Source organism: Ambystoma mexicanum, chromosome 1p, assembly GCF_040938575.1.
Source record: "Ambystoma mexicanum isolate Mex_15411 chromosome 1p, UKY_AmexF1_1, whole genome shotgun sequence".
Lineage (NCBI taxonomy): Eukaryota > Metazoa > Chordata > Amphibia > Caudata > Ambystomatidae > Ambystoma > Ambystoma mexicanum.
Genome location: NC_090921.1, coordinates 1,189,936,371 through 1,189,955,437, shown reverse-complemented (window position 1 = coordinate 1,189,955,437; position 19,067 = coordinate 1,189,936,371). Strand labels below are relative to the sequence as shown.

At 42.7% G+C, this 19,067-nt stretch overlaps 1 protein-coding gene across 13 annotated transcripts in view; it reads right to left on the bottom strand.

The window, feature by feature from the left end:
* The window catches only part of LOC138451221 (variant surface antigen F-like), a 342,866-nt gene that overhangs the window by 12,470 nt on the left and 311,329 nt on the right, over positions 1-19,067 (bottom strand). For all 13 annotated transcript variants that reach the window (XM_069604894.1, XM_069604893.1, XM_069604899.1 and 10 more), the window contains one exon: positions 4,031-4,073. In XM_069604894.1, coding sequence (XP_069460995.1) covers positions 4,031-4,073 — 43 coding nt within the window. The remainder of the gene's footprint in view (positions 1-4,030; positions 4,074-19,067) is intronic.

Here is a 19,067-nt window from a genome sequence, read left to right as displayed (position 1 = left end):
TACAGTGTGCATGGCCAAAATTAGGATCGATTGTACTCAATTTTCTCCGTACGGCTTGACCATGATATTTGATTTAGTGAATCTCATCTTTGCACCTGCTTTATTTAGAACTTTTTTAACCACTGCCTGACATCCTTGGCCTCTCTGCTGAGACTACCAACTAATGGAAATGCAGTAATGCTGTGTTGGCCTATTAAACCCCCAGCAGCCTTATTGAAATATATGACTGCCACATTCATATTTATTATGTACAGCGCAAGCAGACCTATTTGTGCTAAAAATACAAAGCATAGTTCTTCTATTTTTTCTACTTGAAATGTTTTGTGCTTAAAATAGAAAAGCATAGTTCTTCTATTTCCAAAGTGGGTGCATTGAAAATAGAATAAGTCTAACATGTACCCACTACCCTGTGACAGCCCACCAAGCCAACATGCAGTGAGACATGCAAATGGACTCTGCGTTGGATGTCAGCAGCCTGCCTCTCTTCACAAGACCCACATGTGTCAACCTCAAACATGTTCTCCCAGGCCTAGTAAAGAGCGAGTCGAGACTTCCGTTGTTGAGTTCTCCAAGTATACCACCAACATGCTAGCATACACCATAATAATAATAACCACATGCATTCTTACACACACCATCTTCTGATACAAAGCCAGACCTACTGATTTTAAGAATCTTTGTTTCTATGTTGTTATGTGAGGCTGTTTGTCTTTTGCTGGGTGGCCTTTTCTCAAATAGCCTGGATTATATGAACATTTTTGTAAATGCAAAATGTGTGGTTGGTTGTAAAACGCACGGCCACTTTCTTCGACCACTGAAAGACATTGCTCCCAGGCAAATATTTTGTCATTGCCAAAAATGTTGCAATATGATTAGGTTGGGCCAGTAGCAGTCAAATATCACGTTCAGGAGAGTAGGGGGTTTGTCCTTCTCTCGCCCTCTCTCTCTCCCTCACATACTCCCTTCACTCCCTATGTGCCTTGTATGACGATATACTGTGTCATCATATACCTAGGTGTAGCCTTGTAACCATCTGCAGGCATCAGAGGATTACTGTATACACTCACGAGAATGCACTGCAGTGCTGTCATATGCTGGGGGTCTGGGACCGCCATGAAAAGGGCATTTATCACCACAACATGACGGCCCTTTACATCCTATGTAAGCAACTCATTCAGTGTGTGCAGCGGTAGCATCACATGTTGAGCTGCACAGTCAGAATCATGGCTCGAGATTCGCTGGTGCATTTTGTTGAAGGGCAGGTTTTTAAAAAGACACTGGGCCTGATTGTCTTTTTGCCATGAGAAATGACTTTGCGTCGCAAAAAGCCACTTTGCACTTTTCTATGAATTAGGGTGGAGCAGTGCAAAGTGTCTTTTTGCTGTGCAAAGTGACTTTGCATGGCAAAAAGACACTTTGCACTATTCCGTGAATCAGGGTGTTTTCTGGCAGTGCAAAGTCACTTTGCACCATTGAAAAGTACTTTGCACTGTGCAAAATAGTCCATAAATCAGGCCCAGTACCTTTCAAAATAAGATAATAAGAGCACCTGTTGTAAAGTGCTTAGAAGCTAGTGGAGTCTAGCTTGAACCATTATATAAGAACACCATATTACGGTGATTTTAAAAGCTTTGTGTCTATCTTTGTTAGAAAGGCTAGATTTGATGACACGGAGGTTAAAATCAAAATCAAAAGGAACCCTCTCTAAAACTTGCTGTCAACTCTTTTCCCCATCCTGAAGCACCGAATTATATGGAATCCTTCAATGTTATCCTCTCTGATGTTGCTTTTAACCAGGATGAATATAGCCCAATTCTTCTACAATCCAAAACTAGTGAAGATCAAAATCTATGTATACTGGCAGATAGCTCAGTGAGTTAAGCGCTCACTTTCGAACATCTGTTTTCAGCATGTGGGACAGATGTTTGGAGAATCAAGGCATGGCCGGATTGGCCCTTCATCCGGCTGAGATTGATCAGTTGAGGGGTAGTAATACCCATTATTAAAGCACTTAGAACAGGAGTAATCATACATGAAGTGCCATATGAAAACCTGATACTATCCCCACCACTGACATTGTAGCTTCATTGCAGCAAAAACACCTCTGCTCAACTTCTAATGCTCCACGGTTCAACTTCCTCTTACCAGGCTGTGTCTAGTAGCAGTTTGATTGTATTGTGAGAGCACTGCAGATATGTAATAGTTGGAATGCAATACAAATGCATACTGTAGGTCAGGAAATAGGTGACCTGTGAGAGCTCCAGGGATTCCTAAGCTCTGGGATACCTATGCATACTGCAGATTTGAACAAGGTGCATTGCACAAACTCTATGGATGTATTACTTACGAGTGGGATACCAGCTTGTGTGGTGCACACAATCAGACTAGAGGTGCATTGCGAGCAATCTATGGATATTTCATTAGAGGAACACAAATGCATACTTCTCGGGAATACAGTGGTTTGTGTGAGCTGTTTTATATGTATCAGTATGAGTACACCAGAACACTTATGAAAGTCTACATAAAGGTGCATTTTGAGACTTCTGTTGCTCCACAGATATTATCTACTATGACTCCCATGATCCTCGCGATTGACTATGATGGCTAGGGCTGATGGGAGTTATAGTCCAAAACATTTGGAAAACCAAAGGTCGCAGCCGCCTGCATTAATGGAGTAGCATACAATGGTACAAGCCCAGATACAGGTAAATGGTAAGTGGTAAGAGATGTCTCATTACAGGAAGAGCAGTGAATGGAGTGGATTCGGATAGGCAAAACAAAAGATGTGATGGCTGGAATGTTTAGAATTAATCTTCACCTATGGCACAACTCTGGGCAACCCTCTATGATATTGTTCTTTGCCTGCCAAGCCATTAGCAAAAGGAGAAGAAACATAATTAAATCAGGCTTGGTCATACCTAGTTGGGCATCATCAGTGAGGTGTAGCTTGGATCTCTAGATCCAGCAGGCTCAAGACCCACTCTAGGCCAGCTCTAATGTATTTTAGCTTTCTCCAACCCCACTGCTTGCTGTTGGTGGTAAACACACCTTACTTAGTGACTTCTAATGCAGACATGTTAATTGCTAGCTGCTGGGCACGTCAACACTTCAATGTGCAGTGACCGGACGCGAATTGGGGGGCGCAAATCTGACAGTTTGCCTAGGGTGGCAAAATTCCTTGCACCGGCCCTGAGTAGACCTTGAACTTTGAGTATGTGCTTAATGGTGGCTGTTAATGTTACTGGACGAGAAGAGACTACTTAACAATTTGGAGGTGCTAGACAACAAGCAGCTGACCCTTTTAAATGTACAAGTAAACGAACAGAGCAAATACGTCAAACTGGAGCTTCGTACAGCACAGAGAATGGTGTGACTGAAAAACATTGTGAAGAATAACTCCTGTATGAAGTCTTTATGGAATGTATCTGTGATAATTACATTGTGGTATGTTTCTGTTGGTGGTAAGTGCTTCATTTGTTCACTTAAGTATTGTTCACTTAACTATGGTCGAGATGACTGTGAATACATGCATGATCACATTGCTGTTAGGTATGAAAGGCTAATTGATTGAAGGTTATTGTTTTTTATTTTCCTGGGGTTGAATACATTTTGTTGAACACTTTTAGGTTTGCCTCAGACTCGGATTTATCCTGAATGGAAGACAGCTGGTGTGTGGCAGTGGGGACCGACGAGGAAAAATATATGCGCACAACCAAAAATGCACGCAGCCAAGAACACGTTCAATTTCCAGAATAGTTTTTGTTACATTCACAGTTGTAGCTTTTTTAGCAAGTCTTCTCTACTTTTGAAAGCTGTTAAGAAGTACAATAAGGGAGCATTCAATAACATTCATATCCTCTGGGAGGAATTCTGGGTGACAATACCATCATGAACCTCAGGTGTGGGGATTAGATGCGAAAGCAGGAGGCTAGGGTTCAACCTGTACACAAATAAATGTACCTGCCACCTGAGGACTAGTTTGGTTAACAAGCACAGGGGGGAACAGAAAGGTGAAAGGGAATTCACTCACCCTCGCTCACTGGGCTTTGTAAGATGTTTCACCAGAACAGCGACTGAAAAACAAAATGGCGGCGAACCAGGTTATGCAGACATAGACATTCAGGGGAGCTGCAAAGGCAACTGCAGTCATGAGCCTTTAGTAGGTCCCTGTGATAGTGACTGAATGCTCAACACACCTGAGGAGCGCTCTTCCAATCTGCTGCAGAAATGACACACAAGTGAAGGCTTTCCCATTACTCCAGTGCCATAAATTCAATATCTCATTTATACTTTGCTATATTTTGGCTGTCACTTATGCCCATCAAATGTGACGGGCGGTGTCAATAAATAGCATACAACTCAACAAATGAATTGAAGAAATACAGTTAGAGAAAAACTAAGCTTAAAAGAATTTGAGAGGCAAGGAATCATGAAAAACGCATGACTTACGACATGCCACACATCTTTTCAGCACTTGAGGCACTGTTTCCTCACACACGAGGCTTGGGTTTTGTGCTCATTGCTCACAGAGAATTTCTTGCCACAGGCTCTTGGCCTCATCTCAAATGTTGTGGTAATGTTAAAATATCTAGGGGATGGGGGTCATTACGGGTAAGGTGCCGGTAATAACGTGTTCCAGCACATTTTTCGGACCTGCATACTCCGACTCTGCCGGTAGGGACAGTGAACTACCGGCATGTCTGACCTTCTGGAAGTTCAGGCCCCAACAGCTGAGACATGACTGAAGGCCCAGCACTGTTAACAACAGTGCTTCAGTGGTTCCCACCCCATGAAGTCCATGGTAATGGCAGCTTACTGTTACCTCGCCACCCGTAATATCCTGGTAATACTCGGATATCGGTGGTGGAATTGGTAAGCTGCGTTTGCCAGTAAGATGCCTCTACTACCGGCGACTTACCGTCTAACTCGCAATGAACCCCAGTCTTTTTTTATTATGGGAAGATTTACCACTGAGCCCCGATCACACATTTTGTGGTAGTGTTCTCAACATCCGATATTTTCTAAAACGGGAAGATGTAACACTCCGCCAAACTATGGTTTTCACACAGAGGGCATGATTCATGCAATTATTTTAGATGATGAAAAGTGACGATGCACTGGTGCAAAGTGACATTGCACTGCCAACAAACACCCTGATTCACATAGCAGTGCAAAGTGTATTTTTGCAGTGCAAAAGCCTTTGCACTGGTGCAAATGTGGTGCAAAGTCACTTTGCATTGCAACAATACACTGTGCACCGCTCCGTGAATTAGGGTGTTTGTTGGTAGTGCAAAGTCACTTTGTACAGTGCAAAGCCACTTCGCACCATGCTTAAAGTTACATGAAAGAGGCCCTGGAAACCTTCTTCTCCACTTGCATTACCACATGCAGTAGTTGCCGCATGCAGTAATAAAAAATCCCCCTGGAATGCTATGAGCCTTTAACATGGGGACTAACCTTTGGGCCTGCTTGACTTGGAGTCAGGCAGACCCATAATGGTATTATGATTTTGTGGTATTTTCAGAGGAAGTACCACAAAAATCATGATCAGGCCCTTTAGGTGGAAGAGGTGATGGGGCGCATCGTGAGTTGGGCGCTATCCTGGCAGTAAATCCACCAGGATACTGCCCAATGCAATTAGCATTACCGCAATTTGGACCGGTGCTATACGTGCATGATGACAAGTTGTTGCACCGCAGTAAATCCCCATTTATTGTGAGTCCATAGAACTCTATGCGCAATTTCGGCACAGTTACTGCAGCGTTAACTGCACTGTGGTAATTGCACTGAAAATGGGTGGAAAGTCAGTGCATTCACCCCCATCTCAGAGCTGGAGGTGAGTGCTCTGACTCTTCCCCAAACATGGGATTGGCAGAGCGGTAGTGGGACGGTAATTGTGTTACCGCAACCTTTTTACTATTCCCCCTAACTCTTGATGAGGCCCATATATGTCAGTTGATAAGCCACGTTACAAGGGAAACTCAATGGGGAATCCCCTATATTTAGTCATTAAAGGGGGCATTTATCATGCAGTCCTCTATAAGCCATGTGTCGTATAGTGCTCTATTGTCAATGCATCATTCAGTGCTCTCAGTATTATAAATATTATAGAGCTCTGTGGGCCATTGATTTTGCTTTTCCCAATAGGGCTTGTACTTCTCTATGGAAGTGAGCATTGAGTGATCTATGAAACACGGATTGCATAGTGCTATATGGGCTATGGAATATGTATTGGTTTATGTAAAATGAATGATGTAGAATTCCATGGGGCATCATTCATGTAGTAAAATGCACAATATAGAAAGTGGTGGCTGGTGAATATTTAAAGTGGTAGGGTGTAAATATTTCCCCCGATCAGTGTGGTGTGTCTACTTTGGCACCAGAGCTGCCCAATGCCAGTTCAAATTGTCTCGGAATTGCTCCATGGCACATTCACTCTTTTCAGCACTGCTGCATTCTACCTCTCATTGCCCGAATCACTGCATGCCACTAGTTGTTCCCACAGAATGGGACCATGCCACAGCCATTGCCCACTCTGTTTACCCATGGCAGTGTCTCAGGTATGCTCAGTGGCAGCTTTGGACCCCTGGCCTCATCCACCTATTCTCCCCTTGCTGTCCGCTGAGGGACAGAGGGCATGCATACTGGATACCATCCTATGAGCAGTGTGCATAGACACACAGGTGCAGAGGTGCGGGTATGGTCACATAGTACTGTATAACTACTCTCTATATCAGGAATAAATGAACATAGAAGAAGCAGGTCCTCTTTGGTATCCATACAAATGTTGACATGTGGATACACCCCCTTTCTCCAGTGTTTGTCCCTCCCCCTTTTGATACACTTTGATATAAACTTAATATACATTTGATATAAAAATGATCTTAAACATTTTTTATATCGATTTTATAACAAATGATTATTTGGAGTGCAGTGTCCATACATTTTATATTATTTGATATAAGTGAATATACCATTTTATATAAAATATATACAAAGGTGGGAGCTGAGGTGGACGATGTTGCTTGGTCGAGTGGTGAGAGCGAAGTGAGCTCTAAAGACAGGGACTTTGAATCGAGAGTTTTGCACAGTTACACAGTGATGGCATCACAGAGAATCTCTGCCCTGATGTGATAGAAAGTAGAAAATGATATAAAACAATGTAGATATCTTTTTAAGATAAAATGTATTTATACATTGGTATAAACATTTCTATTTCTGATATAAAAATGTGAACAAAAATGAATATAAACAATATTTGTTATATAGAAATGTATAAAACAAATAATATTAAAAATCATATTTTAGTTATAGAAATGTATATACAAATTAATATATTTTTGTTATCAAATATTTATAAAATGCATATATAAAGTTCCCCCAAAATGTTGATAAAAAAATGGTTGATATCAATTTTGATCTAAAAAGTTATATCAATGGTATATGCTGAGTATAGATGAGCTTTGATACAGAATGTAAATAATGGAAAAACAGTTCGCTTTATAAGTGTAGTGTACTTAACAGAGCCTGTATAAAGGTTCAAGGCGTGTTTCTTTTTAAATAATGAGAAACAGTTCATGTTATAAGTAAACTGTGTTTCCCAGAGCCTGTACAAAAGTCATTGTATTGTTCATATTGGTAACTACATCATCTCCCATGCAGCTTGCCTGTGTCCCTCGGCAGCTCTGTGTCCCAGCAAACAGGGTGTGACAGGAGAATGGCTAGGGGTTGTGTACTGCTCAAGCACAGATGATTAATACACATTGAATGCCTGAAATCCCAGAAATTCTGTTGACTCACACCAAGACTTGTGTGGGAAGCAGGAAACACAGACAGTGCTTTATATTTATCTCACCGGAATACAAGCTGTTATGCAACAGCTGTGTAAACACACCCAGGGAAATACACAAGGACATTTGTTTATCAACTAAGCCCAACTGACAGAATGCTGACACACGAAACATCTGCAGGATGAGCTTAATTTCCTGAAAATACATTTCTATATACACAATATGATTAATATACATGTCTATGCACATTTCTATATTAAAACATTGTTTATATTAATTTTTATATACATTTTTATATCAGAAATATTATTTTTTATATTTATTTTATATACGTTTTTATATTTCAAAATTGTTTGATATCATGTTCCGCTTCCTATCACACTCGGAGCAGAGCCCCTCTGTGACATCATCACTGCGACACACTCCAAAATCCTAGATTCACAGTCCCTGTCTTAAGAGCTCACTTTATTTAATGTATTTTGACTGATATCAAATGATATACAATTCATACACACTTCATATAAAATATACATTTGATATAACATCGATATAAAACACATTTGATATTTTATATCAAATGTTTATTAGGTTTATATCAGTGGGTATTAAAAGGGGGGGACTGAGACTGGAAATAGGGGGTATGCCCACCTGTCAACATTTTGTTGGAGACAAAAGAGGGCCCCTGCTACTTCTAAGGAACCTCCCTACACAGGAGAGAATTCACCAAGCACCAAGCACTGACAGGTAGGCACAAGGACATTTAAAACATCTTTTTTCTCTGCACATTTTGCCATATCAGAATGGAGAGGCTGGTATAATCATTTGTCAGCACTGCAATCTCTGACATCCCACTCTAAAGTGCACTTCTGAATCCTGACACACGTACACCGGAGGGCTCATTGCAAGGGATATATTACATTGTACATATCACATTTTGAATGTATCTACAAGTGTAGTCATGGCAGATGTAAACACTGCACACTACAGTATATGATGCATTGAGGAGTGAGTGTCATTGTGACAGGCCCAGGAGTTCCCCATTAGGATCTTAGAGGTGGGGTTCACAGAGCCTTTCCACCCGCTTTTAATAGCTGCCACTGACTATACATAGGGTAGTCCTCTGTTGGCCACAGATCACACAGTGCTTTGTGGATCATTAATAATGAAATGCTTTATGAGATTACTTTTTAAATAATTCTTTATTATTATATGGTTAAAAAAGAAACAACATTTAACCTTGAATAATTTAAAATAATCAGCAACCGATGTGTATAGAGTAGTGATGCATCGCTCTCTGGACTATTGTTCCGGGTGTGCTCAATGGGCCATGATACATGTGCTGCTCTACTATGAGCTGTATCGGCCATGAGTCACATAATGCTGGACAAACTATTGATCATCTACTTCTACAAAATGTTCCATGAGGTAGCACAGAATGGCTTGTGTAATGTTTGCAGGACATCAGTCAAGTACCACAACATGAGGATTAATGGCTTAGTATGGCAACATCAGCTGTTATTGTAGTGCTCCTCATGCTATTACTGTATGTGATATTAAGTAGACAATGTAATAATGAGTACTCTATTAGCCATGGATTGTATAACTCTCTCTTGGCAATGGATATGTGTTCAACCATCTCTGGGTATTGAGGGCCAGATTGCAGGTTTTCAGGATATCCCTTATTAATATTCATGAGCAAATATGTGCATACATTTAGAATCAGTGTTTGCAAATGTATCTCATGCCTATTGATGAGGGATATCCTGAAAACCCGACAGGGATCCGGCCCTTTTGGCCTGGAGTTATCATGCAGTTCCAATGAGTCATCAATGATGTAGTGCTGTATGGGTATGGGCTACTGTATATTGGATGCTATGCGGATCATGCCATGCTCTATCAGTGAAAGACTATTTTGTGTTCTATGGTCAATGCGTCAGGAAGTGCTCTTTAAGATATCGATAGTGCAGTGCACTTAAGATCATGTAACACAGAGTGCTCGCGGAGCCATGTATCAGATGGCGCATGGATGATTTAGTGCTCCACAGACCATGAAGTGCTGAACAGGCCATGCATCATGTACTATGCATTATGTAGTGTTCTATGGGCAACTGGCCCTGTAGTGCTCTACAGAAGATCAATAGCAGAGAAGCACATCTATCATGTGTTGCATGAAATTCTATGAGCTATGGATCATTTAGTGATCCCTAGGCCATGGAAAGTTCATTGCTCAGATTCTTTAGTAGTCTGTAATTTATTTATCACATATTATTCTATAGGCAACTAATCATGCAGTGCTCTTTGTATTACATTCCAGGTTGCACTATAAGGCCAATGGGTCACAAAGCTCTCCATGGGGACATCAACCTCGGCTTGCCATTTTCACCCCCCTGATTTCCCAGTATTACTGGGATATTATGGCCGGCAGAGTAACAGTAAATTCCCATTCTCATTTGAGTTGTTAATGGTGTCGATGCTTTAGTGAATTATCTGCTGGTAGGGGCCTTAACTACCGGCAGGTCATGCCTGCCGGTAGTTCACTGCCACCACAGTCAGACTCGGAGTGAGCCGGTCCGGTAACAATGCGAGAGCCAGTCACACAGCATTATTTCCGGCTTTGTTACTGTACCAGCTCACTTATAATGAGGCTGAATATCTCATGGATCATTTAATGTGCTAAGGATCACTTAAAGGTTCAGATGCCTTCTAGGAAAACCTGTTACTCTGCATTTTCTGTTGTATTCCCTCAATATAGTGACCTCCACATTGCCTCTCTTGCTCGCTCCTTGGCTGAGTTCTGTAACAACTCTTTTGTCACTGGCTCCTTCCCTTCACCCCTCAACCACTCCCCCAACCACTCCCTTGTGCCCCCCTCCTAAAAAAACCATCTGCAGACCCTTCATGTTCAGCTATCTACCACCCTATCTCCACTACCCCTTTCTTAGGCAAACTCTTGAAGAAATGATTTATCTCCAAACTGATCTATCACACTGAATCTGTTGGTTGTCTCCATGACCACCAGTCTGGCTTTAGAGCAGCCAGATGCATGTACACTGCTCTCCTGAACACCCGTGATGACTTGCTTTCAAACCTTGCTTCTAACTCCCACTGCATTCTCATCCTCCTCGATCTGTCTTCTGCTTTGGACATGGTCAATCATTACACCCTCATAAATACATGATAATCTGAGCATTACAGACCTGGCACTGGATTGGTTGACCTCCTTCCTTTCGAATCAGCCCTCCCAAGTGCAACTGGAGCCTTTCCTCTCTTCCACCTGACTCTCTACTTGCAGCGTCCCTCAGGGCTATCCTCTTGCCGTGGCTTTTCAATATTTATCTTGCCCCTCTGGCCCATTTGATTTCCACTTTCTCTCCTCAATTCCAGTGCTGCACTGATGTCCCACAGCTCTCCTTCAAGCTGCCCCCCTCTACCGCCTCTGCTTCCTCTCTCATTCCCGACTGTCTGACTGGTATTAATTTGACTGCTCTTGGAAGATAGCAGAAGACCACTGTGCCAATTACATGACTGCAGTTTAATGTAAATGGAGCCAGGATGTGCAAACGTCCTCACCAACATGTACGGGCCTCTGTCAAACATCAGTGATTAGAATGACATGTACTTTGGGAGACCCCCTGTATTTAAATGCAGCACTTGTACTGCATAGTAGTTATATATGCACATGTCCCATGTTACATCGTGTTTAATTCCATGCAGTTCATTGTACTCATCACCCTCCTGGTCTGGCAGCACCATATGTTACAGTGACAAACTGACTCCATATCAATTGGACACAACATTTACAGTCAAGGGTTTTCATTTAAATAACAAAATGCACTCCAGGAATTGTGAACATGGTTACATTCAATTGAATGATAATATAGTAGTCACACCCACCTTAGGGGACGTACATGGCCTGTATTAGCCCCCGAGCCTAGCTAGACCCAAACGAAGTGAGAGCTGTGGGCCATTAGTAGCCACGTACGCACACCCTAAATAAGGGGGTGATAGCTGTTCGCGCCCCAGGGTTCGCATAGGGTACAAATAGTTTCATTTTATTTTACAGGAGATGGGATCTGAATGTATTGCGTGAGCTCAATCCCCTGGATCAAAAATCTACAAACAAGATGGCCACTGTCATAGGAAAAGGGACAAAGTCAATTTTACATTTCCATGGTGACATCCATGGGCGGGAGAAGCGCTGGGACCGAATTACAAATCTCTATTCCAGCAGGTAAGTAGTGAGGGAGGGAGAGAATGAGGAGGGAGAAGATGGGGAAACAGAAACGGAGCAGAATCTCTTTGGGAGTGGGGGAGTGGGGAGGAAACAGAGAGAGATTCCCTGTTGCCTTCCGACAACCAAGATGGTGCCACCTGGGGAAGGCCTGGGGTGGCTGGAAAATGCGGGCAGTACACTGTGTGTTCTCGCCCGCATTTCCAGCCACCTGATTGGCTGAACGTCCAACCCTGGGTGCATATAAATATGTTGAAATCAAGAAAGGGATAGTATACTTTCTCACCTTATCTGGGATGCTAATCAACTAGTACTAATAAGACCTTTCTTACACTAGATATTTTAACATATGGTTGCATGTTTTGGTACAGAAATGGGGTAAATGTGCAAAAGCGTGGACCTTTCAATACTCAAATTATTCAATAAAACATATTTGGTTTATCTGAACAGCTTATACCAATGTTAACTGTGAAAGAAAATACTTGAGGAAAAAGTTTTATTTAATTTACCCCACTCAAATCATTTACTATATCTGAGTGAAACTTTCGCTGAAGACAGGCCTGTCAAACCCACATATGTAAAATCAACTGAGTAGGATTCTGTTGCAAATTATTTCATGGTTTCCTTGAAAAACTGCAGATCCATCATGGTTTTGTTGGACTCAATTATTTATCACACTCCTTTGATGTGTAAACTAGAATTGATTGCTACAAGGTACTTATAAAAATGCAAAGATACAGGGAAACCCTAAAGTCTTGTATAAAATAGACCTTTTTTCACTTTTGTTTCTAATCAGGATAGATGAGCTTCATGCTTACATCATGATAGAGAATTAATCATTCGTAAATATAATTAGATCTGAAATATTGAAACGAAATATTTCAAAAGACATTGCTGTTATCTAAAGAATAGTTATGGGCAAGCCTGCTACTTTGTAGATATTTTAAATAAAAAGAAGGTTTTGACAGGGATGCAATTTCACCAAAATGCCAGGGGTAGCAGAAGTGACATCACACGACCCTTGACCTCTCATGATATCACAGGAAATTATGTCATTTGACCCTGCCCCCACATGGCATCATGAGAAGTGATGGCACGCGGCCTTCAGATGCGTCTAACACCTGTGTTTCCACCCAGAACATTCAAACATACACTATCACATTCCTACACATTTACCCACTAGTCACTCCCTCAAAAACCTTCTCTTTCATCCACTCTCATAGCATTCTCCACAAAGGCACACATCCACCCAGAACATTCAAACACACACACTATCACATTTCTTCTCATTCGCCCACCGGTCACTGACCCATAGCACATACATACATCTGACATGCACTTCACACATGCAAAATACGCATCACATTGTTTTTTTTATTATTTAAAAGTCTTCTTAACTGTTTTTCTAGCTTTGGTACGTCACTCCAGGCCATCCTCGGCTCCTCTGTGCTGCTCACAAACAGGAACCAGGAAGCTAGTAAAGTATATGAGCCGCGAGGAAGCCAGTGGAGAAGGGGTTGGAGTTGAACATGACATGCATGTCACATGTCATGTTCAGCTCGCCCTACTGAGTGCTCTCTTCTCGCGCTACAAGCTCCGGGTCAGCCTTCACCCGCCCCCAGACCTGGTGTGCTGGGGCCACGCTACTCCAGTGCCCAGGATCTTCCATTTAAAAAAGAAAGTAAAACATCTTTTTTTTAAAGGGGTATCTAGGGAGGCTACAGGGGTAGAAAGGGAGACCATAGGGTTTGCGGCTGCGACTCCTGGTGACTTCCAAGTGACGTCCTTGGGTTTTGATATAGATATTTGTCATGCATAACCTGAATGTGATTCATCTTTAAAAGTTACATTTAAAAAATGTAAGGATCAGATATAAGCACACAAATAGAAAAAAAGATTATTTATTGGGACCAGTTATGCAACAGCCTATTGATGCCATTAAGAAGCAAATATTGGCAAAGCCAATAGTTTGGGCATTTGTAGTTGTTTATTGCACTTTACATTCAGCCTGGAGTGAAGGAATGAGGAATGACTGAACAGAGACCAAGGACTCACAGTGTGTGAGGGAATGAAGGGCAGCACCGAGGGGTGAGAGAAGTGCTGTTGTGGGAGAATTAGACATAAATGGACACACGAGGAAGAATAAAAAATCCAATAGATGAAAGCTAGTCCAGCAACCTTACACAGGAAAATTCTACAACATTTGAAGGAAGGGGAGAACGCTCAAATGTGAGGAAGGAGTGAGAGGAAGAAGTGGGGCGGTGGAGTCACAGCACAAGGGGAGCTGACCGACAGAACGAAGGTTGCGAGGGACAGCTCTAAAGGGGGAAATAGAGACAGCACAAAGGGGAAGGAGTGATAGCGCAAGGGGAGGAGCGACAGTACAAGGGGGAATGAGTGACAGCACAAGGCGGAAGGAGGGACAGTGCAAGGGGGCAGGAGGGAAAGTGCAAGGGGAGCAGAGGGAATGCACAAGGGGGACAGTGCAAGGAGGCACGAGGGCCATTGCAGAGAGGTGGGGGGACAGTGCAAGGGAGGGAGGAGTGATAGTCCAAGGCTTGAGGAGGGACAGTGCAAGGGAGGGAGGATGGACAGCACAAGGGAGAGATGAGGGACAACATGAGGGGGAGAGCAGGGACAGCACAAGGGGGAAGGAGCAACAGCATAAGGAGTGGGCAAGAGGACGGCAAAAGGGAGGGAGGAGGGACAGCACAAGGGGGAGGAAGGACAGCACAAGGGGGGAGGAGGGACAGTGTAAGGGGGAGGAGGGACAGCACAAAGGGAGAGGAGGGACAGTACCAGGGGGGCAGAGGGGCAGCTCAAGGGGGGGAGGAGGGACAGCACAAGGCATGAGGAAGACCAGCGTAATGGCATAAGGATGGCCAGCACAAGGGGGTGAGGATGGACAGCAGAAGGAAGGCAGGAGGGACAGTGCAAGGGAGGAGGGACAGAACAAAAGTGGAAGGAGAAATAGCACATGGCTGGAAGGAGCAACAGCACAAGGGTAGAGGAGCAACAGTGCAAGGGGGAAGAAGTGACAGTGCAAGGGGGAAGCAGGGGCAGCACACAGGGAAAGGAATGGAAGCACCAGTGGTGGGGAAGGAGGGACAGTGTAAGGGAGTGAGGAGGGGCAGTGCAAGGGGAGGATGTGGGATAGTACACGGGGGAGGAACAACAAAAAGGAGAAGGAGGGACAGCACAAGGGGGTGGAGGCACAGCGCAAGGGGGAATGGAGCAACAGTGCAAGTGGAGAGTGGCATCTGTTGGTTGTATGTATAATTACAGTCTTTGGTCGTAATTGTACTATGTTCTAGTTTTGACCAAAGTGATTTCTTAGAAGGACACCTGCATGTTGTCAATGGTACTGCACCTATCAAAAGAACTACAAGTTGCAGATGTCCTCACAACTTATTTTATTGGAGAGGTGTAGAAATGGAAACAGGTTGTGAGCGGGATAAAACATTTTTCAGTGGTAATGTACCACACCAATGAGCTGTAATTTACAGATGTCCTCATAATTTATTTTAATGGAGATTTACAGTACCACTGACAACATACTGATGTCCTCATAAGAAATCTCAGATATAATATGAGGAACTCTGTATGTTGTCAGTGGTACTGCACTTCTCCAAAAAAGAAAGCCTTGTAGAGTAATAGTATTCAGAAAGTGAAACCTACATGTAGACTAACGAGTCCAGGTAAGGAGCCCAAATATTTCTCAACTCCCTCTGATTGCGAAGAAAAAGATCAATATGCCACAGTCACATGATATGAAATAGAATGTCTGATTGAGAGAACATTAGTTAAACAAACCTCTATTGGATTACATCAGCATAATGGAACAAGAAATAACATAGAGTGTGTCAGACTATTATGCTACAGTATGTACAGTTGTCATGCAAACCGCAAAGTCAGCTTTCTGTCACCCCTTTATCCCTCTTCTCTTCAGCAATGGTGCTGCGATATTTTGGTGGCTGCACCACCAAATTTCTCCAAAACCAAAATTAATCCCAATGCTTTATTCTTTCTGCCATGATACATTGACACCTTCTAATTCAGTAAAGGAGGAGCATGGAAACAATATTTTCTCCTATATATCAAATGAATGATGGAAATGGGACTACCTCATACCCCTTCAAACCAGAACAGCCTGCTGTTTTGATACCCTCTTCCTTTAAGAAAATTGAAACTTTGTTTTTAGCATGTACATCTTTGAGGGCTCAAGGAATTGATGTTATTTCCATGTACCTACCATCTGCAGCAGAATACTGGGCCTCATTCCGAGTTCGGAGGTAACCACGCAGCTATTTGCGGCATGGCTGCCTCCGAACTTGTCCAAACTCCGGCCTGGGGAATGGAGTAATTACCGGTCCATTCCGAGGTCGGAGGGACCGGTAATTCCCCATTCACCAAGGCCATTCCCATTTGAGCCCCCATAGGGCTCAAGGGGAAGGGGAAGGCGGCAATAACGGTACCGTAAATTACGGTACCGTTATTGACCCCGGAGTTCCTTTGCGGGTCCTTTCCTTAACGCCTGCTAAAAGCAGGCGTTAAGGAAGGACCCGCAAAGGGAACTCGTAGTAGGTCGGTAAGGGTTTAACGGCACCAGTCTCATTACCGGTGACCGTTAACCCTTACCGCCCTACTCGGAATGAGGCCCACTGAGTTGTGGTCAAGTATCTTGCATTCTCTCTATAAAGCATGTTTTGGTTTTTGCATATTTAAACATAGTGGGTAGTATTATATTCTATACAGATAAATGTGCCAGGGAGCTCTCCCCATTAAGTATGCCACAAAAGAATTGTCAGAGACCTGTGTCTCTGACAGAGGTTTTTGATGAAGTATATTCGGAAGGCTGTATAGAAACGGCATGTAGATAACAAAATAATTTTGTTTGAACAAATAGGTTTTAAGAGAACTCCTTTAACCATTGATACCTGCTTAGCGCTAACATGTTCAGTTGATCAATCCTAGAGAACATAACTGTCAGAACCATGTACAGTATTTGTAGACTTCTCAATAGCTTTTGATTTTGCTGACAGAACCCGACTATGATATATTTAAAAATCTGGGGTATTCTGTCAAATGTATAAAATATTTTGGATGCTTTTCATAATAACTAGCTGTTCCCAGCAGAACATATGCCATTCAGCCATATCTTAAAGGTCAATATCGGTCGGTAATTCATAGGGTAATTCTGTCTCCCTTCATAAATATCAGAATTACCACTGATCACTTCCAGGAAGGGGGCGTAAATCCCTGTGACTTATTAATGGTCATTGAAAAGGCTAAACATATAGGAAACTGTCTTCTTTTGAATTTGAAAGGCATATTTGTATCAGATGAAAGGTATGAATGGTATAAGAACAGCATCTAAGCTTAATACATCGATTACACAGGCCTCTATGATGTGTCTTTGTAGACACGTAATTGTCAACCTTGTTCATTTGCAGAGTCTGGCATAAGATTGCGTAGTAGCATAATTACAGCACCTACTTTCACTTTTAGCTTGTGAGGAGGCATTCACCCTTCAGCATTTCAGTCTTTAGAGACTGAAACGTTGAGCCGGTAATTGCCTGTTCATTGACGTTGGACACGCTGTACCCTCTGTGAAGAGAAGTGGGGGTGAAAAGAAGTAACTTGAAATTATTCCGAATGTTTGAACAAGTGGAAGGTGAAGGTTACTGTGCTTCGAGGTTATGGTTCAAAGTGACTTTGCACTGCTGAAATGTGACCTTGCACTGCCGACACACGTTCTGATTCATGGAACTGCGCTAAGTGTATTTTTGGAGTGCAAAGTCAGTACAAGGTCAGTGCAAGGTCATTTTTGTAGTGCAACATGACTTTGCACTGACCTTGAACTGCAAAAATACACTTTGCACAGTTCCATGAATCAGGGTTCGTACCAGCAGTGCAAAGTCACTTTTCAGCAGCGCAAAGTCACTTTTCAGCAGCGCAAAATCACTTTGAACCATACAAGAAATTCCATGAATCGGGCCCTATACTTGGTCCTAGCAGATAACTGCACTGCCAAAAAGAGTAATATTGGTTGAGACTGTTATTAAACAATGCATTAGAGCATAGGGTTCAAGAGAATTCAAAGCAATACAAGCTGTCTTTAAATCTAAAATACCACCGATACTCATATATGGAAGTGTATGCTGCCCTCATTCCATGAATCGAAATTTTAAAATATTTAAAATGAAAGTCTAGAAATCATTTCTTTTGCTTTGAAAATCTTTGCCAATAGAAGAAATTAGATTAAAGTTTTAACTTTCAAAGATCATTTCATAGTTTGATTATGGCTATTAGTAGAAGTCAAGAGGGCTTCCACTACTTATCTACGCCCCAATATTTATAACACAAAGCAGACAGTAGTTACTTTATTAAAAGTTAAGTTATTCCTAGGTCTGAGTCCCTGTAGATAACCCATTGGCCCTATGTACAAATATCTCGTGTCCCCAAGGTTGTGGCACACCCATCCCTAGAATAGCGATGCTGTCCCGCCTACATGGGGGTGTGGAGATACTTGCCCTCAGCTCTCTCACTGCTTTCCTAAAACAAGCGAATAGGTGCACATCAGTAAGTGGTCGGTTATCTTCTTTATTATTACCGCCACCGTCAATGTGTCTTATAAAAAATAAAAAATAAAATGTTATGGTCATATTGATGTTATGGTCATATTGGCCAACTTCATATCTACTGTGTTCCTTAAATACACTGTCTGACACAGAAGTGCAGATATTGGCCGTCATTACGACTTTGGCGGTAGCCATGCCGCTATTGGCGGCATGGCTGCCGCCAAAATTGGATCCGGGTTCCCAGAATGGGGAATTACCGGCCCATTCTGAGTTCGGAGGGCCCGGTAATTCCTCCCTTCAGCGGCCCGGACCTTCCCCATTCCCATTTCAGCCCCCATATGGCTGAATGGGAGAGGGAGCAAACAATGTGCCGATTACGAGCGGCCCGTTGTTTGCTCCCTCTTCCCCTCGCGGGACCCGCTCTAAACGTCTGGTAAAACCAGACGTGCAGAGCGGGTGCCTTGA